The following is a 27656-nucleotide window of genomic DNA, read 5'->3' as shown; positions in this document are numbered from 1 at the left end:
GACCCAAATAGACTTCACTTGTTCTGTGTTTGATTCACTTCTGCAGCTATATGTTATATTTATTTCTAAGTTATTTCCCACAACTATGGGGAGGACTCGAGGCCTGCATAGTTCTGTGTTTAGTTCTGTGACCTCAATGTAGGCCTACACATGCCAGTGTATTTTTTTTCTCCACTTCATGAAAGTTAAAATAGCAATAAAATGTCAATAATTGTCTTTATTCTTGTTCTATTATTTCATAAATACAACAAACTATAGTTTATGTATATATAATATAACTATATATAAAACGTATATAAGCTGTGATATCGAATAGCTTTTGCGGCTCCAGACACATTTTATTTGGTGGAAAATAGAGCACAATGGCTCTTTGGACAGTAAAGGTTGCTGACCCTTGACCTAGTCTAATGAGCAGACTTATAAACGCACTGTTACAACTCCTTCATAGTGTCATATTGCTTTTCGGAGAATTATGATGATAAGTTCATAGTAGATGCAAAAGTATACTTATGTACAATATATTGTACATAAGTTGAACATTGTTGCTCCTGGATGGATCACAGCCAACCCAATTATGTTCAACACAGCTCCATGTCCTTGGTCATGGTGCCACAGCACTTAAAAGAATAAACTTCATCATTCTCAAAATTCTGACCCTTTGCTTTTTTATTAACAGCATTTACTTGTACTTTTACTTTCAATACTTAAGTACATTTAATATCAGAAAATTACTTTTGATACGTAAGTACAATAAATATCAGATACTTTAAGACTTTTACTCAAGTAGTATTCTAATCGGTGACTTTCACTTTTACAGGAGTCATTTTCCAGTAAGATATCTTTACCTTTACTCAAGTATGGCTTTTGGGTACTTTATACACCACTGACTTTCACACTCAACACACACCCAGTGTGAACGCATCAATGTATTGCAAAATGTAACATTTGTTGAGCACATGTTCCCTAGTGGTAGAAGAAGAGGGAGCGGCCAATTTTTGAAGAAATGTATAGGCTGGCGTATAGGTGGCGTGAAAGCTGGATGTTGAAAAGCTCAATTGCTGTCAAACTCAATTGCTGGCTTAAATATGTAAGAAGAAAGAGAAGTAGTAGGAATAGTTGAAACAAAGGGTATATTTATGAATGTCATTGAATAGTTTGTTGAACATGGTGGAGTGTTTTGCGAAATCGTGATGCCTCTACACGGCAAAGCCCTGGTTATCAGGAGTTAAAACAGAGAGGCATATGACTGAGTCTCTTATAAGATTGCACCTGTCGCACAGACATGTTTCTGTTCTCTCACACACACACACACACACACACACACACACACACACACACACACACACACACACACACGATAGCAGGGCTTTGCCCATAGGTTCACTCAGGGGACATCGGCCACGGGTCGCTAAGGTTTGCATTCTGATGGCGTTCTGCCTCAGGCCCGGCCCGGCGTCACTATGTCTCTGGACTCATGAGTTATGACGACATTTAGGACCACAGGGTCAGCATGAATGGAGGGAGGGGGTACTTGCCCCAGGTGTTGTTAAGAGGATAAGAACTCTCGGTTTTCGAGAACAAAGAGCAAAAACTAGAGCTGAGTTGAAGAGAGCTTAATTGTTCTCTTAAAAAAGAGAACTTTAACCTTTTTGCAGATCTCTGGACTTTGAGGGTCAGAGTTTTTAAGAATACTTTGCTGATTTTTTGAGTTGAGACAGGAGAGAAGTCCTCCAGGTCTAGTCCTGCGCTGGGTGAATCATGAACTTTTTCCTCCGTAGGGTACACAGCGAGCCAGTCTGCTGGCTGAGTCAGAGTTTTTAAAGATCCTTGGTTGAGTGTTAGCAGTTGTGTGGGGGGAGAACGGCTAGCAAGGTGAAGCGGCGTGAGTTAATATTTAAACTGTTTCTCCGTACAATTGGACTCTGCCTTTAAACTGCTCTGAAGGGGTTTTTAAACACTTTGGTGATTTTTCAGTTAACAATTTTTTCTCTGTATTTGGACCAAGAGACTATACTTTGACTTGAACAGAAATAAATAAGTCACAAATTAGTTTCTTCGATCGAGTCTGTTTCTTCATGTTTTCTTGAGAAGCCAGCCCAGGAAGGGGTTACGCCTCGTCACACCCCCACTCTGCCCCTGAGGTAAGTTTGAGATCGATCCAGCACGGTACACCACTGATTGCATTCCTGGTATGCTCAATTCACACTGATACTTATTCAAATTAGTTTCGCTCTAGTTTAGGCAGGGACACCCGGGAGAGGCCCGCTTGCGTTTGAAAGAGCTTTATATCTGCTTGGGCTCTAAAGCAGGGACCTATCAATTTAAAAAGGATTAAGGAAAAACCTACATTAAAGCAAAAAAGTTAATACAGGACTTTTATAAGACCGACTGCTCGTCTGAGCGACCGATTACACTCAATGTGAGTTACTGTGGGGCGATTCGGATGGGACAGCAAGCGAGCAATCGACCTGGCTCGTGTCGGCAATAGAAGACTATTTAGTGCAAACTTAGATCCCGGTAGAGGTCACTCTTAAAGTAAGGCAGCACACGAGGCAAAAAAGGGAAATTATTTGGGAATCCTTTCTTCCCATTTCCCAGTAAGGTCAGGTGAGCAAATCATATAGAGAGCGAACTGAAAAATCCTCTCCCCCTTCTCGCAGCCGCTTGGTGCATCAGGGGCGCTTACAGGGAGAGACCGAACCTCGAGGCAAGAGTCTCGTGGAGTCGTGGTCCCTCTGGTGGACCGCAAGGGTTGGTTCATCGCCGGCAAGAGGCCCGTCAGTTTGTGCATCAATAACTGAAGGATTTCCCCCTTGCTTCACCTTTGTTCAGTTTCAAACAAAAGGCCTCCTATTTGTTTATTTCTAATTATTTCCTGATAAATTAAAACATTTTGACAAGGAATATAGTTTTAATAAATCAAATAAAAAGAATAAAAAAAATAAAAAAAATGAATTAATACATTTTTTTGTTTTTTTTAATTATCAAATAAAATAATAAAAAATCGTGCGGGGTCACCCCATATCACGTAACAAGTTGAATAATACCAATAATGTGTGAGAGATGTGGAAAATTATAAGGTTTGAATTGTTTGAATGGGGCTTCTCTCTAAAAGTAGAGAAACGTCTGTGTGTGTGTGTGATGTCAAACTGCACTCTTTAGCTCATCTCACTCAGCTGTGTGTCTCCTGCTGCACTCAAAGTTTGCCATGGTGATGGCAACGGATACTGTCGTCACTGCTGGATAGTGACCCTGAGGACACTTCATGGAGATTAATCTGAGGCCTCTAACTGAGGAGCTTTCAATACTTTCAATGACATTCATATAAATGAATCCTTTTCCCACTTCTCCCACTATTCCTACTACTTCACCGTCTTCCTACACGTAAAGTCAGTGATTCGGTGCAGCGTCTGCTTCTCAGCATCCAGCTTTCACACTGCAATACAATCTTCAGAAATTGCCTCCTGTAGTAATGTCAGTAATTGTTCCTCCTCTCCATACTGACCCAGGAGATCCCATCCTCAAGGTTGACTGCAGTGATCTTGTATTGTAGGGAGTATGAGATTTGTGGTGCTGTATTATGTGCTGCTAGCAGGGCTTAAGACGCTAACTACGTCTAAACGTCAGCTATTTCAAAATGAAAAGTAAAGAAACTACATGACACATTTTATGAACAAATGTTATTTTGGGGCAGTAACTTGTGCAATTTAAAAAATGAAGAAGTAAAAACGAGTAAAAGCAAAAGAAGCCGTAAAAAGGGAAACAATGTTGAAGAGTGAGAAAGTGTCTGGTGCCTCATGTGGTGATGCAGCCAGAGAAGAAATGAGACACATAATGCTGCTCATTCAGTCTCTGTTGGCCTGTCGAAACATCCTCACATGCACAGAGAAGATCCAGAGCACAGAGGACTGTGACACCATTGTCTCTGTCTCAACAATGCATTCCAATGAAACACATGGAAATGTGACAAAGAATAGGAGTTATTATGTCCGCAATGATGGCCAGCATCTGGCTGGACAGATGCTGGGAAAGCAGCTATGTAGCCTGCAGACTAGAGCTAGCTACACTCTCTAAAGCACATGTGTCAAACTCAAGGCCCGCGGGCCGAATCCGGCCCGCCACGTCATTTTATGTGGCCCGCGAATCCGCCAGAAAAAAAAAATATATATATTTTTTTGTTTTGGAAAAATTAAAAGTTAGACTTGAAAATAAAAGTATCCCCATGGTCGAAATGATGAGATAGAAAGTTGAAATGATGAGACGGCATGTTGTCTGTGTACCGACATTAAAACTATCACAACAGGTGGACAGGAGAGGCAACAGCCCGAAAAGAGGTTTTCCAACGATTGAAAAAGATCGACAAATAATCCCAAAATGTCCACGAAGAGAACAATTGATGCAAAGGGAAGAAAATGTAATGAAAGATGTGAAAGTGAATACATGTTTGTGCTTCAAGGAGAACAACGGGTCTGTCTTCTGTGTTATGAGGCGTGTCGGTGATGAAGGATACAATTCACGTCGGCATTTTGACACCAAACACGGAGCTAAATTTAGCCTCCAAGAAAAACATCAAACTGTCCAAGAATTAAAAGGCAGACTGCAATCACAGCAGAATATATTTACACAGCTACAGCCCAGTGCATGCTGAAGGTATGTGAGCAGAGCTCCGACCAGATACAGACTTTTACAAATGTCAGTTTGTGAAGAAACACCATCGCAGACCGAGTTGATGAACTAGCAGCAATCTAACAACACAGCAGCTGAGAGACCAGCAGGTACTTGTGTTTCTAATGAACTGTTGATGAAAGCACAGACAACACGGATACATCATCTATCATGTTCATCAGACCTGACTCTCAGTGAGCAGCTCTTGGATGTAGCTGCCATGCACAGGACGACGACAGGGAGGAACATCAGTGATGCAGAGAGGTGACACAAACAAAGTTAATGTCATAACTTGTGTTTGATATTTGTCTTTGTTATTTTCTTTAATAGTTTGATCTTTGATAGAGTCATGTGGGTTTCTTAACCCGCAATTAAAATGATTTATGTTATAATAACAGAAATGTCTTTAAATATCATTTTTCATTTATATAACTTCATGTACAATATTTTTACACTTGAATAAACAATCATCAAATGCAGAGAGAGTTATTTAACAATATGTTAGGGAGAAGTTAGTTACACAGTCTTAGTTACAACCGGCCCTTTGAGGGCGAGCGTGATGCTGATGTGGCCCAGAGTGGAGATGAGTTTGACACCCTGCTCTAAAGGTTTAAAATCAGAAAAGCTAATCAAATAATGAACTCTTATTCTGAACTAAATGAGCAGTCAAAGTGAAGTTTAACAACTTTTTTTCTATTCTCTTTTCTGCATTGTCCTAAAGGACACCCAGTGTGAATGCATAAGGCCCATCACAACACCCTCGCGTAGTTTCCCTTATAAACAGACACACAGAGCATACAGGACTGACTCAATGACTCTACTTCTCTCTTGATTTATGGGCGACCGTGGCAAAGTGGAGAGCAGGGCTGTCCTTCAATCAGAGGATCCGCGGTTCGATCCCCAGCTCCGGCTAGTCGCATGTCGATGTGTCCTTGAGCAAGACACTTAACCCCAATGTTGCTCCCGTAGCTGTGCCTACGGTGGGTGAATGTGATAGAATCTGAATTCTAAGTCACTTGGATAAAAGTGTCTGCTAAATGACCGTAATGTAATTTATTCCCTCGCCGGAGTTTTGCAGTAGCTCGCGCGGTTGACTGCGCATACGTGGTGACCCGTGTGTTAGAAAATCAAGTGGCAAATGCCATGCGGACATCAAATTTGTTTTGAATGGAATGCGATCTACCCGCCCTACCTCCGACTGGTCCATCGCGATCGACGTATTGGGCACCCCTGCTCTACATCACTCCTCTGCATTCCAAATATGGCAGCTTCTGTTCAAGAAAACAAGATGGTGATGGCCGTAATCCAAGATGGCGACGGCGAATACACCGAACTCAAGGCTTCAAAACATCAGTCCACAAACCAATGTGTGATATCACGATGACTGTGATTCCGGCAGAAGAGCAGGAGACGGACACCTGAAAAACGCAGCCAATGTGCTTTTCTGATGGTGCAGACGCACCATTGGATCGACTGCTGGTCATCACCAGTAGGTTTCCACCAACACTTTCTATGCCTCTGCGTCGGGGACCACCGTGGCCGGAGCCATTATGTTTTCCAGTTGTCTTTCAGTCCGTCCCATTTTCGTGAACGCAATATCTCGCCTTCAGGGAATTTTTTCATAATTGGCACAAACCTCCACTCGGACTCAAGGATGAACTGATCGGCGGGGGCATACAGACGGTGGCAGTAGTTCTAGTCATTAGTATCTTGGGATGTAATCAACTTTGCAGTCTCCAGGGGCCACAGCAGGGCAAAGTTATCATTTATCTGAATAATTCACGATCAATCAGGGTCAAAGTGTATGTGATCTTACCTCGTACAGAAGACATCCCAGGGACCAGATGTCAGACTTAAAATTGTATCCGTTCTCGTGGATCCTCTCCGGTGACATGTAGTAAGGTGTCCCCACTGAGACGGAGAGGGCAGTAAAGAAATGATCATTTTGTTCAAAAGTGATAACTTCTTCATTGCCTTCACAATCTAGCACATAAAATTAACGCCTATCACAGTATTGATCAGATTTGATTTAAAATGAGTTTCAAATAAGTCTGTCATTTGTTGAATCAGCACTAAAATATTATACAACTGAGCTGTATCTTATTGTTTTTGCATGAATGTGCGCTCTGTATATACATGCGGAGCATGTGTTGCATGTGCTTTACCTAAGGAGTGTGCTGCCGTGGTTTTAGAGCTGAAGAAGCGGCCTAATCCCAGGTCACCCAGCTTTACCTCGCCTATGGCTGTTATGAACACGTTGGCTGGCTTGATATCTGGTACACACACACACACACACACATTAATGCACATCAATAAATAAAAAAGCTTATCATAACATAGTAAGCTGTAGAGAAAGATGAGCTGTGTTAAGTATTGTGTTGAATATTGACTGTAGAGCAGGGGTCTCAAACTCCCGGCCCGCGGGCCGAAACGACCACGTCATTTTATGTGGCCCGCGAATCCGCCAGCAAAAAATAAAAATAAAAAGATTTATTTATTTATTTTTAAGTTAGACTTGTAAATAAAAATATCCCCGGAGTCGAAATTATGAGATATAAAGTCATAACTATGATAGAAAGTCAGAATTCTGAGATAGAAAGTCATAATGATGAGATACTTAAACACAGTCATAGAAGCAGCTCTTTGGCTGGTTACTGTACATTTGACATGTAAATGTATTGTGAGTACATTGAAGACTACTTTAAACGTGACTTTAAAACACATGAAATACTTCATGTGGGATTGTGCAAACGCACCCTTGAAAGGATTTTAAGCTTTGAACAAAGTTATTGTAATAACTTGTTTGATATTTGTCTTTAATAGTTTGATCTTTGACAGAGTCATGTGGGTTTCTTCACCCTAAATTAAAAGGATTTAAGTTGTAATAACTTTGTTGAATGTTGTTAAATGTGCTGAAATATATGTTTACATTTATATAACTGCATGTACAATATTTTTACACTTGAATAAACAATAATCAAATGCAGAGACAGTTATTTAAAATATGTTAGGAGTAGTTACATTTACAACCGGCCCTTTGTGGGCGACCATGATGCTGATGTGGCCCAGAGTGAAAATGAGTTTGAGAGCCCTGCTGTAGAGTAACAATTGCAGTAAGAAAGAGCCAGCGTAAGAAAACACAACTATGAAAGCAAAACAGAGCTGAGAGGACGGTTTGGGTAGAGCAGAGAAACGGATGACAGGATGAAACATATCAGTAGAAACTAAATATGGAGATGATGAAGTGTGCATGGCGTGGATGAGGACTGAGAGGACGGTTTGGGTCGAGCAGTGAGTAGCGGTTTACCACGGTGCATTACTCTGCGTGAATGCATGTGCTCCAGAGCGCTGCAGAGCTGCACGAAATATTTCCATATGGTCCTCTCTGGGATGAGGCGCCTCTTCTTTTTGAAGTACTAAACAGATGGAAGGCAGGATTATTAGTCCATAAAAGGTACAATGTTTAACTGAAAGATGCTACGTGTAGCATGCTGTATTTACTGCAGTGTGAGCAGCGCGTGTGTATATTGTAACCTCTTACTTTTTCTTTTGGCGCCCACATTAACAGATTAGAGCGGCCAAACCACCCGCATAAGCCATGCAAAATATCATCATACCAACATTACGACAATTTCAAAATCTATATCTGTAGAACAAGTCACAGGCATGAAAAGGGTGATATGTATTTAGCTAAACACTTCCCGTTTCCATTTCTATATTTATAAATGACATTTATAATGAAATGAAATGAAACTATGCAGAAAGAAGCCAGGCTGTCGGTGTGGACAGCACATGTGTGAGAGACGCAGCCGCTCAGCGAGGCAGCCGGCACACGTTGCTCATGCAGGCAGTGTGACCCGAGAGTTATGGGAACCAGTTCAACACAAAGGTTATCTAAAATATAGGGGTGTAACGATACGCGTATTCGTATTGAACCGTTCGGTACGAGGCTCACGGTTCGGTACGCATGATGAACCGAATACGTTTGAATAAAAAAAGGAAAAGAATTTTTTTTTAAAACCATTATTTAACCAGGTAGTCCCATTGAGATTAAAAATCTCTTTTGCAAGATGTAAGTAACAATACAAGATGTAAGTAACAATACTACATAACATTAAGGAGCAGTTTTAGTTTTTGATGCTTATGTGTTGCTAAGAAGACACCCCAGAAGATGGGTCACTCAGGTATAGTTCCATCATTGTTCAAAGTCAAAGAATAACTTCATGATGTTAGTTGTAATGAATAAATATATTTTAAAATCAAGTACATTTCTCTGCATTTATAGTTTTCTACTGTACCGAAACGTACCCAACCGTGGCTCCACTGTATCGTACCCAACCCAACCGTGAGTTTTGTGAACCGTTACACCCCTGGTGAAATATGAATGTTGGTAAAAGGGAGTACATTTTGGAGAGAACTGACTCTGCTAAGTCAGACTGGCCAATAGCGTAGCATCGGCCAGCTCCTACCATGGCCGGACAACTAACACTTCTGCTCCACACTAGACTTTGATGCAATGGATTTATATCTTTCATCTTCAGGCTGGTTTTGTGGATTTGGAGCTAGTCGTGGTTAAACGTAGTTGGATAATATTTCTTCAGGGAGTGCAGTTAGTGACAGTGTGGGCTCCATGGTAGCTCTGAGAGCTTGATGGAGTAGCAGCTGGGGGTCAATTCACAGGGTAACACAGGGATCTCATTTTCAAACCCATGCAGAATATCTGGTGATTTCCGACCTTTATCATCTGGGACAGATCTCCAGCATCCGCCAGCTCCAGAACAATGTTGAGCTCATTGTCTTCAATGAAGGAGTCGAGGTATTTGATCACATTGGGGTGATTCAGTTGCTGCAATGAATGAAAAAACAGAAGGAAAATTGTTCTTGGCGGGCACTAATCTGTTATTTGCTCATGTTAACACAACATACAGCTGAGCTCAAAGTGATCTTGCTTTTATCCTCATATTTCCCTCTAAACAATGCTGGAAAACCTTTCAATAAGTTATGTGTCTCACTGACCCACTGAACACAACGGTGATGTTTGCTCATCTTTACCTTTAGTAGATCTATCTCTTTGATGCAGTCCTGACGGGCCTTGGCATCCATCATCTCAAAGATCTGCAGTGACAAAGATAGAAGTTAACATGAATTCATGAGTTCTGGTAATGGACCCAGACTCTTCGACCAATTACATTATCTTGCGTAATATTGACCAATTAGGGAATCACTAAAATACTGCAATTTGAGACATAAAACAATGGCAATCGGAAGTGTCCAGCAAAAATACGGAAGTTGAAGCCTGATTACTTTTTAAACCGAACAAGTCCGCCAGAAATCAGACAAGCTAAGTTTAGGATGGACGTGGTTCATGCTAGCGGGACCTACCTAGCTAGCTCGGCCCACGCAGAATCAAACGACAACAGCAAAACATGAGCAGCAATCGACTCCCTGAAAGCAGATGTTCACATCCAAAATAACGAACTTCTGGCTGCCATCTCTGAAATCAAAACTAATCTCAGCTCCGACTCATGAGGACTGACGTAGGCCAAGGGTCTCTTGGTGACACAGAAGACAATGTGGTGGTGCTTCAAAAAAAGGTGGATGAATTGGTCACAGCAGTCACAAAGATGGACAACCTTAAAAATCATCATAGGAGGTCCAATCTACGTGGCTCCAGTCTCCCGGAAAACGCTGAGACATGGAATCTTTTTTGGAGAAATTGATAGCAGTGGTGCTGCGCTCCGGAAACCTCTCGACACCGGTGATAATGGAGCGAGTTAAACCAATTCCAAGTTGCAGGCCACAGTGCAACGCTCCTTCTGTTCCCAATGCCTCTAATCTTCAGGCTTTAAAAGTTGAAGGACAAAGTACGGTTGATGAGGGCTGCACGGATAAGTGATGTCCGGGACACATCATGTAATGTAAGGTTGAAGAATTTCTCCTTTAACGAAAAAGACATCTATGACGGCTAAACAAGGCTCGTCAACATATTTAAATCATTCAGTGGAGCCTCACACTTTCCCACTTTGACTGACCTACACAGGACATTCTACAGTTGTGTTGGGTTTGGTGTTTCGCTTTGTTCTCAGTTTGTTTGGGACTGAACAAGGACGACCTATCGTAGCCTAAATAAGATGCAGACTACTCTTATGTTTTTCCTTTAAATAGATACTATTAGCTTTCCTCCTTTTGTAGATACATTTGCATCGCTGTTGACGTTAATTGCAACACAGTTCACGTACATCCAGCTTATGTTCAAGGCTGTTCTTCAGTCCCAGCTGTGGGAGCCTCTTGACATGGGCCTAGTGAGTGCTGAAATGTAGTTCAAGTTTAAGATCCCGAAGGAATATGAACAAAAGTAGAATGAATATTTGATTTCATCTATCAAACTAGAAGGCAACAATCTCAACTGGAAACGTTCTGCTTTGTCTCCCCTCAAGTATCTGGATTGGTCAGTTGTACGTTTTAACTCCTTTTACAGGATCGGTTGAGGAACGTCTCGGAGCTGCTAAATGTTGGAAGGACTGCACAGGTTGATAAGGCAGCTGTGTTTCTAGTATGTCTAGAACATGACATATTGAAAAAACTAAATGCCAATAAATATATAAAAAAGGAGGATTTATTTTTTGACGAAATACTATTTTATTTAATTCTTACACTGTACAATGTTACACTAAGGACAAACTATGTAGTGCTGGCAGCTGTGACACTTAACCTCAAGTGTCTCCTGATGTACCTAGCTGAGGCACCAAGCAGTATTGACACAGTGTAAAGTTAAGAGTGGTTGGAAGACTAGAAAGGTGTTATACAAATTCAATTCCATTGACCAGTCCTTGTAATGGTGACTTTAGCGATTTCCATTCACGTATTTTATGCGCATTAGGAAAAGCTGTATCGAAATGGCAAAAGTTGACAAAACTTCCTCAATAGCACAACAACAGATTAGTTTAATTGCTCCAAACCAGTTGATGGAAACCTGCCTAAATCACATTGCTTTTTCCAATTTGCTTGACAATTGAATGGAAACACGCAACTGTTTCCAAATGACCTCAAACATATCTTTGCCGTTACTGTACTGACATTTATTGTCACTTCTCATTCTTTAAAACCAATATATTCGTGATGAGCTAAAGCCGGTCAATACTGTCATATTCACAATGCCAATTTATCAGTTTTGCCCATATACTGTGTATAAGAAGTGGACATGGATGCCATGTTGTTGTTTTTTGCAACCGATAAACGGAAGTAGTTGGAATGCGGAGGAGTGACGTAGAAACGCCGTATACAACTCTGGTAGCGGCAGCGACCTGTCAATCACAGTAAGCCCGCCCTGAAGCATACTCTGCTTTATGGTCTGCTTGACTCTAAATGGACCATACTTTACGAAATCAGTGGTTCTCAAACTGTGGGGTGGTATTACAGGTGGGGTGCAGGGGGAAATGCAGAATTTTTGTATTTAAAAAAAAAAATCAATTTTTTTTTGGTTTTAAGTAATTAATAAATAGATGGCGAAATGCCTGTACTTTCATGTAAATGTTTACGTTACGCCGCGACGGCAATGATCCTTGGCGACTCACATGTGTGGCTTACTGTACCAAATGAAGAGTCATTTGGCGGGACCAGAAAAGCAACCGCAAGCGATGCATCCGAGACGAACAGCAAGCAGCCAAGAAGAACATATGATGAGGCCTCTCTTGCTCTGGGGTTCACAGTGAACGCGGTAGGAGATGAGGAGAGACCAGTCTGTGTTTTATGTCTGAAAACTAGCTGCGGATAGGATGAAACTTGTTTTGTTTAGTTTTTCACAGGTTGCACTTTATTGTTATCTTGAAAAGATGTTTAGTGCAAAACAGGTTAATTGCAGCCAATTGCAATAAGCTATTTTTTGCCAAATTGTAGTTCTTTTTTGCACAGATATAACTTTATTTGCATTGTTCTAACAAAGTGATTGCACATTTTATTTGTTTTTGTCTGATGGAGCAATCTGGTTTACTTAAAAGTGATTGCAATTTTCTTTATTCTATTATTTGAAAAAGCACAGATGGAGGAGTCACAAAATGTTGTTTCAATAAAAGTTCAACATGGACCATTTTGTTACAATTTTGTTGGGGCGGTGGGGCGTGAACATTTTTCTTCCTCCAAAGTGGGGAGCGACAGAAAACGTTTGAGAACCACTGTACTAAATGAACATCATGCTGTGTTGATGAAGACTTGAAACTAGAGATTGAGACCATAAACACATGTTTACAATGTTTACTGAGGTAATAAATCAAGTGAGAAGTAGAGTCATTTTCTCATAGACATCTATACAATCGGATTTATTTTTGCAACCAGAGGAGTCGCCCCCTGATGGTCAGTAGAGGGAATGCACGTTTTAAGACACTTCAGCATCACTCGGCAGAACCAAAGAAATGCCGCCTGGTTTTGCCCCTTTTAGCAATCTTTATGATCCATAAAAATATTAACACTATCAAATTGACCAGTTGATAAAAACACATGCACTGTGCTAACAATCTTGACATGAGTATGAATTTAGAATTGAGAATAAGGTTGTGCAGCAGTATCTGCTGAGTGCTGTACCTGGACTTTCTTGAGGGCAACCAGCTGTCCGTCAAGCAGGTACGTGGCTTTGTAGACCTCACTGAACTGGCCCCGACCAATCTTCTTCTCAATCCGGAAGTTTGCCAGAATGCAGAAGTACTTACAGCTTGGCACGTTTTTCTGTACATGAAAACACCACATTAAAAGGTCGAACAATGTAGTGCATTAAAGTGCATCAGGAAGCTTAGTTGCATCGAGTAAATCTCATTCCGATAGCTAAATGCTTAACTTTGGCTTTTAAATGACGATGATGATGGAACCGAAGAGCAAATACAGTCCTGCCAACAAACAGCAATTACTGTACTTTTGGGGTGTAAGATAATATCGATACAGTGGAGTATGAAGATGTTATGTTTTATAATACTGTAATCGATTTTCAAAAACACTTTCAATTAACATAATTCATAGTTTACATGCAATGATTGGTGGCAGACTGTGGCTCAGATTGTACAAAAAGTAGTGCTATGATGTTTGATGTTACAGGAACTGTGACAAATGTCAATGCAGATCCCACTGATCTGCATTGCATAAAAGAAATAAACAATTTTTTCCTAAAATTATAATAATTTTTTAAAAATCGCAATATATCGAATTGTAACCCTTTACAATATTACAGATTTTTTCCAATACACAACCCTAATAACGTCATCACTGAGTAGCCATCGATGACCCCCCTTCTACTTATTATTATTATTGTACAGTTCAAACATGTTGCTCTGTCTGTTTGGAACAGAGTCTGAGAGGGTTTTTCTAAATAATGGGGAATACATTGTCCGGATGTCCAAAGCAGACAATAAAGACAAATCAATTTATAGAGCTATAACATTAATCATTTGACAGTTTTGGGAGATCTGCGTGTCTTCTTTCCTGTCTCGGCATAAAGGCTGAAAACAGGGGCACACAGTTAGCCTGGCTGGCTACCAGCACCTGTCTCTACCAGCACCTCTCAAGCTCACTGATGAACACGTTCTATCTCTTGTGGTTGAACGGGGTGTAATGTACCAGAATATCTCTGTGCTGGGTAGTGACTTCCTGGACGTTCTGCTGGTTGTCTGGCAACCTCACGGTGAACGATGAGGTTATGATCCCAAGAAATTACAGCACCAGGCCCAGAAATAGTCCAGCACCAGTGAGAACGTGTCTTTCTTCTAAGATTAGATGTGATGGAGTAAATGAGTGAGCTTTTAGATGTGCTGGTAGTGGATTTTACTGCATTTAATCAGAGTGAAGCTCGTTGTTTCCAGTTTCATGCTAAGCTAAAATAACATGCTGCTGGTAGAGCTTTATATTTAGGGCACGCACATGAGAGTGGTCTCAATCTGAACGTCTAACCCTCAGCAAGAAAGAGAAGAAGCATATTTCCAAAAATGTCAAACTATTCCTTTTTATGTTCATCAGTGTAAACAAAACAAAATGTACACAGTACGTGAAAACACAGTCAAAGCTAACTTTGTGGGGGGGAACTAACTGCAAGTATCAATTGTGTTGACATACACGTCATGGAACTTAATATGACAGACAGGTTTTAGAATATTTTCTAAAGCTCAGGTACGTTGAACGTGTCTAATAATTTGGTTGAAGGCCCTACCTGATCCTCCTGACCGGGTATTTTGTAGAGATGGTTGTGGTTGTCTAAGGTGGGCTGCTTGTTGTTCTGCGCCTCCATGGTAGTATCACAACCACCAACTCCTGTAACAGAGAAGACAAATGATCAAATCTTCAATTATTCAGCACATTTAGAGTCTCAGAGCATTTTAACATAAGAGAATACATTTTGCATGACAGCAAGGTGACCTGATTGCCGGCTGCACGTGGCCCACATGAGTTAAACTGATTTACAGCAGGAAACGCCAGTGATACCACATCTCTGTGTCACTGAATATATCATCAAAACGTTCATACTGACTGTGCCACATGACACTGTGTGTGTGTGTTAACTAATAAGCTAAAGGAATATGCACATGCTGACATTTGCAATATTGCAAATCAGTAATGAGAGCATTGAGACTGGTACGTACTTTAAGAACTTTTTCTGACAAGCGGAGCTCGATAGGAAAATCGCCCAAATCACTGTATTATGTTATGGAATTGGTAACACTGAAAGGTTAACGGTTGTACCAAATTTCATTGAAATCTGCTATGTTACAAACACAACTGAATCTTCTGAATATCTTCCCTTCTACTGTACTGCCTGTAAACTAACAGAGTAGACAGACTGACTACAGTGAAAGGCATTCTGCTGTAAAAGAGGCAACTAGAGCAGTGGTTCCTTTAGGACATGGAGGTGAAGGATGGCAATGTCTGTTGGCTAGTAATTCTGTGCGCATATCCAGCACTTTGGTCCACGGCAGGTAACTACTGGCTTATTATTGACCTGACATGTGATGTAGATAATCATGATGTCTGAACAGATTAGTTCTTAAGTGGCTTGTACGAGTGATTTAGGAGAACCGATTTAGAATTTCCTCTTGGGTACAAACAGAACTTACGAGTGGTCGAGACCTGTCCTAAGAGTCATGATGTTGAGTCTGTTGTTTTCAAAAAATAAGTGTCTTACTCATGGATTGTATAATTACTTTGAAGGCATTTTGAGATTGAAAACTCCTATAATTACACTTCACAGTTGTGTTGACATTATCCTGTTTGACTCTGCAATGTGAGTTATAGACCCATAGCATTGTAAAAGTATCCACATAGCTTAATGGTATCAGCGTTTTCATCGTCTATTGATGCTACAGTATAACACTGCATTATTAATATATTGTCTTAAATGATTTGCGCTCGCGTATGCACAGCTGGCCTTCATCATGTTTACGCTGCTCATTTACACAGTTATCTGAAGTTAGGAGCGTTTACTGAATCTGATGTGGAAACACTCGTACAAGGCCACCATAGGAAAAATGTAGGAGGAAGTTCAGATAAGAACACCGAAATGTTCTTGCATGAGGTCAAATGTTTCTAAATGTCACCTAAATGCACATCTGTGATTTGTCTGTACTAACATGTCTTGTATTTCTGCTGCTCCCGCCGATGAGCTACCACTATAGACTCACTTTCATGTGTGGAAAGTGAATTCTGAGGTCAAACCATTCATTTTTATATCAGAACAAGGTCCTAGTGATAGCTAAAATACATAAAGTTTTAGCATAAATGCATTAATTGTTACCAAAATATGTAACAATGATTAATAAGTCATAAGACGCTCCAAAAATATACATGGTAAAGATATGAATTTGTATAAGAGGACAGTGATGGCACTTGTCTTTGGCAATCATAATGCATATTAAATAAGCAGAATTTAACTTGTGTTAAATCCACGCTAGGGGAACACAGAAGAGGAAGAGAGCTTTAACATTGACCAATCACATCGCATCATTCAGCAGCTGAGAGTTTGGGAAGCACAACGGAACACGTGAAGCAATTCAGTAGCTGTATTTTGCTTGTGAGACCCTACTTATGAACGCTTCTTAATTAGTTCATTAGCATTGATCCCAAAGTGACCGAAAAACATAAAATTGAATCTGCCGGTTCCAACAGTGAGGGGAAAAGTTGTGCTGGAGGTAATGGCCAGCAGATTCTTACCTCATTTTCTGGTCTGCTCGGCCGTACGTGGCGGCAGAGATGCTGGCAGCGTTTGCCAGATACGGTGGAGTTCAGTTTCTTTCCTCTAAAGATGGCTGGATGTGGGCCTTTGGGCCGTATTGGGGTTCCTCCAGAGGCTGAAGAGAAGAAAGAGGTGGTCACCGGTGCTCCTTTCAACACTCACCACTGCAGCCTGTACTCTCTAGTCTGCTGACCATCACTCCAGACCTAAAGATGAATCCACTGGTATCAGTTCATCTACAAAACTATCATTGGTAAAAAACCTCATATCTCCACTTACTACTCATCACCTCCAACAGTAACTGCAATTTACTCTAGCTACTTCATCAACATGGTCATTCCAAAAGTCTGCAGTCTGCTGCTCCAAGCGACCGGAACGAGTTACAAAAGAAGCTAAATCTCGATGATCACTGCACCTGGTTCTGAGTTTGCTTCTCCAGGAACACCGTTTGTTGATATATACTGAACATATTATGATGTTGTAATTTTTGGATGAGATTGTTTGAGATGTTTCAAAGTTTTACTTGGTTTTGTAACGGCTTGCCTCCTGTTGCTGCCTTTTTGGCCAGGGGGTCATTGTAAATGTGAACTGGTTCTTGACTTATCTGGTATAAAATATTTGAAAGCTGGCCCTCCTGGCATTGAAAAGTCAGTCTCTGTGTCCTCTGTTCCCAGAGTTGACAGTATGCGTGTGTGTGCGACACATCCTGGAATGCAGGATATTGGCCCTAAAAGAGGGTCTGCAGGAACGTTTCCTGACTCAGGGATCACAGTTCTCTATGAGAAGTAAAGTCACCAATATTCGCTAGCAAATAGAAAATAAATAACAATTCTATATCCATACATGACTGCTAACAGGGCTTACAGAGCAAAAGGAAATTGAGCTTTAATTTACCGTACCTTAGTTTGAGCTGGACTACATATGCTTTGAACTAACTGCTAAATCACAGTGCTCATCGCTCTTTTCTGACAGTGGAGTTGAGGCTCGCTGGGTGTCTGTGGTGATGACTCATGATGATAGAGGCCTTGCTCCAGTTTGAACTGGAAATGAGATGGCCATTGCCTAACAAGCAGATCACTGAGAGCAAGCCACAGAGTGAGCTAGTGCGTGACGAGCGGAGGCGTCCGAGCGTGACCTCGTGCCTTCCTCTCTCCAAACCAACACGTTGAAATCCGTAGCGTGAATATTTTCAGATTTCCTGGAGGTACTATTGCCAAGTACTGATGTATTAATAACTTTTGACCACATATAGCTTCTAAAATGTGTCATGTTGAAACTACCCCCCACCTTTAAGCATTTAGCAGAGTGTACATGTGCTAACTTGTGTTCACCTTAACATACTCAGCTCCGCTAGCCATTAAAATGTTGGCAATGACTCATGCCATGACTTAGGTTACAGCCCACATGTCGGGCTGCTGTTAATGAGGACTGTGCTGTTGTTGGCATGCAAGGCTCGAAAATCTCTCACACGCCAAAATGCTGAAGATTTTATGATTTATTTCAACGGTCGACTGTTACACATCGCCTGAGCCAGAAAACTGTTGAATATATTTTAGAACAGCGCTGTGTTTAGGGGTGTCAAACAATTAACTAGGGCTGTACGCAATGATTATTTCTGCAGCGATTCATCAATCGACAATTTTTTATATTAGTCTATTCATCTAAAGGCTTATTTATTGATCGTTAAAATTCCAGATTACTAATAACTAACTCACCCAAAATAAATAAAAAAGAAAATTGGGTTTGATTGTCAAGAATTTCATGCACTCGCACCTACTCCCTCGATCCCTGCTTCTTTTCATCTCTCGCACACGCACACTCACACACGCTTTTTACACTAGTCAGGAAGCGAACGTCAATAGACTTTACAAGAATGTCGGTCCTTGATCCTAGTGACATCATGTGAGCTGGTGCGTCAGATTCATACAGTCTGCTCCTGTGTGATCCATGGTGAAGTTGAGGGTATAATGCTGTAGTATTGTAGTATAATCATGACCAAATATGACAGGTGTCATCGAGCAGATCCACCGCATTTGGAGTCAGTCTGAGCAACATCGGTATTTCCGACACATGGACTTTACTTTGGCTGCCGAGGTATATTAAAGGCCGCCCAATCTATTTTTGGGGACCCATATTAGCTTCTTTTTTTTTTTTATCCATCCAAGAGAATGAAGCCATCCACTATTGGTAAATGAGTAGACTATGGCGACAGGATGCCGCTGAGGAGCAGATAGAGCTCGGCTGCCCGGGCTGGACCCACGGTGGGACTACCACAGTGTGCCGTGCGGAGCCTCTGGCTAACGACACTACACCAGGAAGGTAAGCTATAGTAAAGTGAACCCCAAAAAAACAAATCAAGCAAGGACCTCACTTCAACCCACTTGTGATTGGATCACCAAAGAAGCGGAGGTTTTTCATTTTCCCATTTGTTTTCCCTGTTGTGTTCTTTCCAAAATTCAGAATAATACCAGGAAAGAACAGTGACTGCAACCAGACCCTGAGAGGGGCTTTCCTGGGACTTGGTTATATTTCTGTTCACATGTTCAACATGAACCCACTGTTTCCTCTTCCTGTCCCAATGAAAATCTGCCCTCACATGAATGCTACAGAAACTTCTGTGAATACATTTGTTCATATGGGTGTTCACACTGTGATAGACTGGAAGCCAGAGCAGGGCGTACCCTGCCTCCTGCCCAAAGCATGCTGGGATAGACTCTAGTCCCCTGCAGTGGAGTTAGTCACGAGTCCACTGCAGTTAGAGAGATAACACACGCAAACAACATTCCAGTACTTCAAAGGAACTTTAAGCAGACATTTCACCGGGAAGCTATCAGCCAATGCAAAGCGTTCCCAGGTGTTTCTGTGGGTGCAACATGCATCACAGCCAGGACTGCCAGGTGACACGACAATCAGTTCAACTGTAAGACAAATGAACTGGACTTAAAATAATTATATTAAAATCAAAATAACACGAAAATATGCCAAATTAACAGTTAGGGGTTATGTCACATAGCTTATTACACACACATTACCCACCCACCAGACAGAACTTTAGCTTCCCGAGTCCTGTATTCCAAAATAAATGCAATGTTCTCTGCTCGGCTATGTCAGGACTAGTGCGGTATACCCGTTTTAATTTCCCGTATGATATGAATTTTTCACACACCGTCATACAGTCATAGCCGAAACAACTGCTGTCACTCTTCAACAGGCAGCTAAATACCGGTATATTGTTTGCCGCTAAGAAGGCTACAGTCGGAGCTAGTTGTCTTAACTGTATTGAGAGGGACCTCTAATCATGGTTATAACTTTAACACAACAATTAATAACCCACAACTAACGCTCTTTAACAGGGCAAAACACCATGACACAACAGTTTGTGACAAATAAAAAATTTGTAACACTAATAATAGTTATAAATTGTTATAAAATAATTTATAAAATTTCACCGCCGAACGGCATGCTGGGTACGGTCGCTAGCTAGCCCAGTAGCACAACAGTCTGCTAACAGCGAGAGGCTCCGTCGCTACAGTAACGGGACATTAATGAACAGAACAGAGCGACACAGGATTGTTGGGATCTGATCATATGGCTTCAACATGTGCTGTGAACAAAGAGAATCGGGCCTTCACTTTTTCAAGCAAAGGTTTCATCCTGATTTGTAGTTTGATGAGAGCAAACCTCCTCTGAAGGAATTTCACACTAGGGTGTGAATTTCCCCCCCCAAAAAAACTATGGTTCCTGAAGTCACCTGAATGCACCGCTGCAATCTCATTGGCCGAGGGCCAAGAGACCCCAGGACCCCTGTGGTTCAACCACTGTTCTACAAAACTAACTGCAGTACACACCTCCTTGCTTTTTCCCTTCGACCTCCGTCGAACAGGGAGCACACAACGCTCTCTTCGCTCGGACCCCCGTCCAGGCCACAGAAGATCCAGCTTTCCCCGCCAGCGCGACGCTGGCCACAAGGAAGCAATGGCCTTCTTCCCTCCTCAAACCCTGACAGGTCACGAGCCATTTCGCTGGACGAAACAGACAGTGCTCCACTTTGAGTAAGGCCCCTTTACCCCGCCGAGACGAATCCCTCCCACGACCCGTCTCCGCTTCTTTTTCTTTTTGTGCACACTCCGGCAGGAAGACGTCTAATCCTCTCCTGACCGATGATTACCGGGAGACGTACGGACCACGCCGTCTCAGCCGAAGTTAAACTGTACTCTCTGTAGCGAGTACAGATCGGACCCGCGTGAGCTCACACGAGACACGCCACAACGGACCGAACACAACAGCCGCTCATCAGCCGCACTGAAAGACGCAGTCGCCTGACGCCTTTTTCTTCTTCTGGAGGAACAACTTCCCCACGAACACTCAACGTTGCAACGAAGCATCGACAAGTAAGGTTCATGGTATCTGGGCATAGCTTAGCTTAAATTAACTTAAGTTTAATTCAGGCCATTCATTTATATGTTGATATTCCCGTGTTTTTGTGTGTTTAAGTTACTGTCGCGCGATATCGAGGTATTGCGCAACTCCTCGCGGATCACAAGACTCGCTCTATGGTACATTCCCGTATTCTGTTTGTGTTAAGACACTGTCGCATTATACGGAGGTATTTACGCAATCATTACGGAACAGAGAAGCTCCGCTGTATTTGTGTATTAACTACTATGACTGTTTTATTTGGGGATTATTTTCATTCATTGTATTCCACTCCGTGTGGGAGTTCTCTCTTCATTAACTCGACTCTGTGAGTGAGCTGAGGTGCGTGGCTTATCACGGCATATGTTACCGGCAGTTCAAAGACGACAGCGGTATACTTATGCGTGATAGAACCAGCAAACTCAGGCTCACTACAACATCGCACGCCGAAGTGTGATTCACGTCGAGTTCTCGCTTCTTTTTCCTTTTCTTGCCTCTCCCCTAACACACACAGCTCCTATCTCTGCCCCTGGGGGAAACCCCGTTCAAACGATCGCCTCACAACACATGTGTGCATCGGCACACGTGATTACGTATAGCAGTCTCACCGCCATTTTGTCCGAGTCACTCGACTCCGCTATCTGGTGGTAGTTCAGCTGTAGTATCTTAAGGCCCCTCCCCTTTTGGCCCACGTCACTCGACGCCACCATCTTTGTAGTCTTTAGCGGTAGCTGTAAGACCCCCCTTCCTTTTCACCCACAGACCCACACACACACACAGACATACACCCTCATCCATTTTATTCATTCTTTAGTTTAGGCATATAAAATTGTATGATAACGTTTGTTGGTTGCAATATTAATTGATTTGATCATTTATTATTTTGATTTAATAAACTCTGTTATACTTTAAGGAGCAGTCGTCTGTGATTACTTGTGCATATGTATTTGATAAGACTGTATGTAGTAGCCTGTGCTCGAACTTAAAAACCTTCACTGTCACTTAGGGCTGGGCGATAAATAGATTTAATCGATTAATTTGAATGTGTGCTTTAAGGCGATGTGTTTTATTGAAAATCGAGAAAATCGCCCCCACCCCTGGGTTCCCGTAGTTGAGTGCGCGCGCATTGTTTACAAACGAAAACAATGGCGGCCAGCAGTGAAGCTCTCGTTCTTAAGAGAGGGAAGAATGTGTCTTCGGTGGTCTGGAAATGGTTCGGGTTCGTGTCATCTGACACCGAACAAACAGCCTCAAACAGAGGCATGCCGCCGAGTGGGAGAAGTGTTGCGCCCTGAGGAGGGAGCAGGACCGCGGGAGCACAAGCGACGCTGTCTTCCTGGCAAAAAATATTTAGAAGAAACATGCACTACTGTTTAATACTGTTGGTTATGTTGTGAATGCACTTGATTTTGTTTACATGCACTTATTTACTGTGCAAAATATGTTATGTTGATGTTAGATCAGATGTTGCACTTTTGAAAATGTGAATGTTAAAGGGTCACATACATTTTATTTCATGCTGTGTTTGTATCAGTGTATTCAGTTAGAAAAGCTTACTGTAAAAAGTTACATTTGCACAGTTGTTTACAATGGAAGGCTACTATTTAATGCCATTTAATGTTATGTTTAATTTAATTTTATATTTAAATGATTCAGGGAAAAAAAGAGTGACCAAATACTTTTTGTATACTACAGGCACCTTTCTACAATGTTCAGGTTTTGTTTGCACTTTATTTTTATCAACCTACGAGGGAAAATCATCACAAAATAAAATAAAAAATTGTTTTCAACAGCTTCTGTCATCTGCAAAAATTTGTGGGGGAAAAAAATCTATTTAAATCGTGAATCGGATTTTTTTTTTAGGCCATATCGCCCAGCCCTACTGTCACTGAATGTATAGTCATACGCAGACTATTGACATTATGAGTGACTACTAATTATGAGACTTAGTTTTATCGTTTGGTTATTGGTCCCTGTTCGCAGGGTGGTGCCCCGTTGTTATTAATAATCATTAATAATTGTTACATACATTAATAATTCTATTGATGTCAAGAATTCAGTTTCTTAAATGCTGATAACCCAAACACGCTCCTTTACGTTCCCAACAGGATGAACAAAGACAGACCGGAGATGCACCGATAGAGTCTGTGCCCAAGAGAGGAGCTGGGTCTGCTATTTGGAAGTGTTTTGGTTTTTAAAAATTCGGCGTAGAAAAGACAATATATATTGCAAAGTGTGTCGAGTCACTGTTGTTGCCGCTGGTGGTAACACCAGCAACTTACTCCATCACCTCAGCAGAAAACATGTGTTGGAATACCAAGAGTGTGATGATGGCAGTCAACCAGTAACGTTAGCGCGAGTGAAACAGTGAAGCCAACAGTGAAGGTCACACATCGCTTGAAGAGGCATTTGCTCGAGGCACTACATATGACAAGAAAAGCAAGCGGTGGAGCGACATTACGAACGCAATAACGATCCACCTCTGCAAGGACATGGTCCCGCTACAGACAGTCGAGAAAGACGGGCTCAGATCAATGATTAAGAAGAAGAAGAAGAAGTAGAAGAAACATTCCTTCATTAGTCCCACAGTGGGGAAATTATTCTCTGCATTTGACCCATCCCTGTATATATAGGGAGCAGTGGGCTGCCAATGACAGGCGTCCAGGGAGCAGTTAGGTGTACAATGTCTTGCTCAGGGACACTTCGACACAGGACACGGTGAACGAACCGGTGACCTTTCGGTTGGCGGACAACCCTCTCTACCCAGTAAGCCACGGTCGCCCCCCATCAAAACACTGGATTCAAGGTACGTCTTACCGGGGCAAAATACTTCAACCAAGCTGCTATCCCAACATTATAGGAACAAACGAGCAAACCCATGTAAGCAAAGCCTTTATACATGATGACATTAACATGTTTTTATATTCCATGTACTCCTGACAGTAGAGTAAGCCACTATAAACCTATATAAAAACACAGTCAAGGAAAAAAAGAAATACCGTGATATACCGTGAAACCACCAGAATCTTAAAAAATACCGTGATACACATTTTTGGTCATAGCGCCCAGCACTAGTCGGTACTCTTTCTGTCACTATCCAATCAAATTAACGGAAAAACTGGTGCAAAACCTTCCTTCAGCTACTTTACTCACACTCAGGTGTGAAGTCTGTTTAAAAAAGGTAATAAAAGGCTGATGAACAAACAAATAGAACTTTTCAAACTAGAGGAATGAAACTATCGGGACTAAAAGTCCCTTACATTCCGATTTGCGTTTTCACCACATCTTAAGAACTGTAGATTAGGCAATTCGATAGATATAGTAGGGCTGGGCGATATGGCCTAAAAAACAAATCTCCGATTTTTTTACAAAAAATCCGATTCACGATTTACATCGATTTTTTTCCCCCACATTCATCAATGCCTTTCTCAATGTTTGGTTTATTTGTTCACCATGGAAGCGTTTGAGAAGAACAACATTTTCTTTATGAACACGAGGAAACACGGGACAAGTAATTGCCTACCAAATGATAATTTGGGGGAAAGGGCTGGGCAAGGTAGAGAAAATCCTATATCACAATTTTTTGACCAAATACCTCGATCAGAAATATTGCAATTAATAAAAACCGTAATCCAATATTCTTAACCATACTACCAAATCTAACTGCATTCGTCTTTTTTCAAACTTTAGAGATACTTCTTCCAAACCTCAAATAGCCATAAGGAAGGAGAATAACACCGAGCTGCATGTCAGCGAGGACGTGTGAAGACATGGCTTCCCGCTTGGTTGATACAAACCAGCTCAGTCACCAGGGACACCGGCTCCACTGTCACAGCTGACACGTGAGTCATTTTAGCCCATTACAGGGCTAATTCATAGCTTCACCGCCACCCACCCCACACCCGGCCCCCTTTCCAGCCTGCAGCCAGTGTTCACCCCTGCTGTTACTACAGTATTCCACGTAATGTTCCTTTATACCCACAGACATCCACAAACCACACACACAGATATGAGGCTCTGCTTTCACACTGCATGTAAAATGTATCATGTTAACAGGCTGTTCTGGCGAAATAAGAGTCTGTGTTGCAATAAGCCAGCACACTTGGTCCCTAAACGTAGTTACACTGTATAGTATCACATTTTATGCCAAAAGCCATACTCAATAGCTTTTTAATTAACTTGAAAGGAAAGGAAAAGGTGACATTGTTGCATTGTAATGTTATTATATGTATAAAGTTTCAAATGAGTTTTATTGAAGACTCGGCTATAATTTTTCGAAATGCCATTTTCCGAAAATTAACCTGCAGAAGTTAGCAATGAATTGCATAACTTAATTTAAGTAAGTTAGACTGACAGGGAGTCAAGCTTTAAACTGACTTAATTGTCAGTGATCATGTGCCAAGGCAAAATGTGACCAGGTGAAATTGAATATGAAATGAATTCTCAATTGTCCAAGCTATTGGCTATCTGTCCTGCCCTGACATTGCACTGGTGCTGCATATAATTCAGTTATTAGTTTAAAGCAGATAGCTGGATGCAGCCTCGTTTCCGTCCAGGGTAACGGGTAAATATAATTTCCATATGGTCGTAAAGAGCCGCGGGCTAACTTGGTTGCTAGCTAGATGTGCGCCCACGAGCTGTTTTGCCACTTTCCAAACAGTAAGTCGTAGACTGTAACGTTGCCCCCTGGTTAGTGAAGGCGTCTCATGCGACAATGCCACACGAGCAATGTCAACAGTTCGCTCGTGCATGACTTAAACCAGCTAGCGGTTTACAGAAGGAAATGAGTCTTACCTGAAGAGGAGTCAGTAATGTCCTACTCACTTGAAACAGTTTCTACGAGTTACATTGATCCGCGTTGTTGTGCAACTCCTCACCGACAGACAGACCCCCTCCCCCGAGTCTCCAGCCTCTCATCTCTCTCTCTCTCTCTCTCTCTCTCTCTCTCTCTCTCTCTCTCTCTCTCACGCGCGCGCTGTTTCTCTGTAGTTAGTGCCGCTGCTGCCACGCAGGCTGCTCAAGGAGACTGCTTAAGAAGTTTACCGAATAAGACAGGGGGGATACACAACCCATGGATGTGCAAAGATAACCCAAAGTGGTGGTAAGGTTGTTGTTGCAAGTGTTTGTTGAAAAGTAGGTCAAACGTCACAGCTCCCTCTCTCTTCACTCGGCCCCTTGCACGTGGGATAGGGCCATTGTTTGACGGTATATATGAGTGTATTTACGCACGTGACAAGTATAATAAAAGCATTAGGTAGCCATATGAGTATTAAAGTCTCATCTAATGATTCGATTCTTTCTATTTTTGGCCTTGTTTAGACTGCCAGCTCAAATCCGTATTTGGCATATCTAGATTGATAGTTTAGATCAGAGGTCTTCAACAGGGGGTCCGAGAAATATTTGGTTGATTAGAAAATTAAAAAAATATATATATATATATTTTTTCTCTAAACATGAATCTGTCCATTATTTTAATAGTTCAGTATTGTATGAAAGATAACAGGTATCTTTATGCATGGAAGTGGTACTAATAGGCCATCACTCATTTTTCGTTTCCACGTTTAAAATGAAAACATCAAATTGAATAGCTTGTATGCATGATTATCATGCAATTGACAGACAATGTTGATATTGGCATTGGTATCAGCTGACACAGTATGTTTATAAAAGGCAGTGGCACGGCCTCCCTACTCACTGTACCTGTTTAAAATGAAAACATGAATATATGAACCTGTGTATTATTTGAATTGCTTAGTAATGAATGCACAATAAAGAGGTATGTTTATACACGGTACTAGGCCCATTTAATATAAAACACAATTTTATACAATATATAAAGTCGGGGGTCCCTGCTCCATCTCTCTATAAGTTTGGGGGTCCTTGGCCTGAAACACGTTGAAGACCCCTGCTTTAGCCTATTTATGTGGAAAGGTTTTACTCAAGTCAGACCTGAAGCCAAGACTTTAGACTTGCAGAGGTCATGAGCCCAAGCAGCCAGCCCTCCCAATATAGGGGAGAGCGGGACATCTTGTCAGACTTTTTGCTTTCACTTAAATTTCTCGATCTCAGTTTCAGACTATATAAGAAGTGGATCTAGTCATCGTGGTGTCACCCATTGGTTTGTGGACTGCCGCTATGAAGCCTCTAGTTCGGAGATTTGGCCATCGCCACCTTGGATTACGGCCGTCGCCATCTTTACTCTTTTGCAACCAGTGAACGGAAGTTACCATATTTGGAATACGGAGGAGTGTTGTATAGACTACGTACACGTCTCTGGTAGCAGCAGCGACCTGTCAATCAGTAAGCCCGCCCTAAAGCATACTCTGCTTTATGGTCTATTTGACTCTAAATGGACCATAATTTACAAAATGAA

At 41.6% G+C, this 27656-nt stretch overlaps 1 protein-coding gene across 1 annotated transcript in view; it reads right to left on the bottom strand.

Moving 5' to 3' along the window:
• nek6 (NIMA-related kinase 6) overlaps window positions 1–26216 on the bottom strand; it is a 29781-nt gene extending 3565 nt beyond the window's left edge. Inside the window, exons 1-9 of the mRNA XM_079288788.1 lie at window positions 26078–26216; window positions 16846–16982; window positions 14852–14952; window positions 13243–13383; window positions 9718–9780; window positions 9401–9511; window positions 7973–8081; window positions 6831–6938; window positions 6482–6576 (exon numbers count right to left, since the gene is read on the bottom strand). Of these exons, the coding sequence (XP_079144914.1) occupies window positions 6482–6576; window positions 6831–6938; window positions 7973–8081; window positions 9401–9511; window positions 9718–9780; window positions 13243–13383; window positions 14852–14929 (705 nt within the window). The 5' untranslated portion in view covers window positions 14930–14952; window positions 16846–16982; window positions 26078–26216. The remainder of the gene's footprint in view (window positions 1–6481; window positions 6577–6830; window positions 6939–7972; window positions 8082–9400; window positions 9512–9717; window positions 9781–13242; window positions 13384–14851; window positions 14953–16845; window positions 16983–26077) is intronic.
• Window positions 26217–27656: the final 1440 nt, after the last annotated feature.

The sequence above is a fragment of the Melanostigma gelatinosum genome (assembly GCF_949748355.1).
Source record: "Melanostigma gelatinosum genome assembly, chromosome: 18".
Lineage (NCBI taxonomy): Eukaryota > Metazoa > Chordata > Actinopteri > Perciformes > Zoarcidae > Melanostigma > Melanostigma gelatinosum.
Note: the sequence above shows the minus strand (reverse complement) of the source record. Positions and strands in the feature narration are given on the sequence as shown.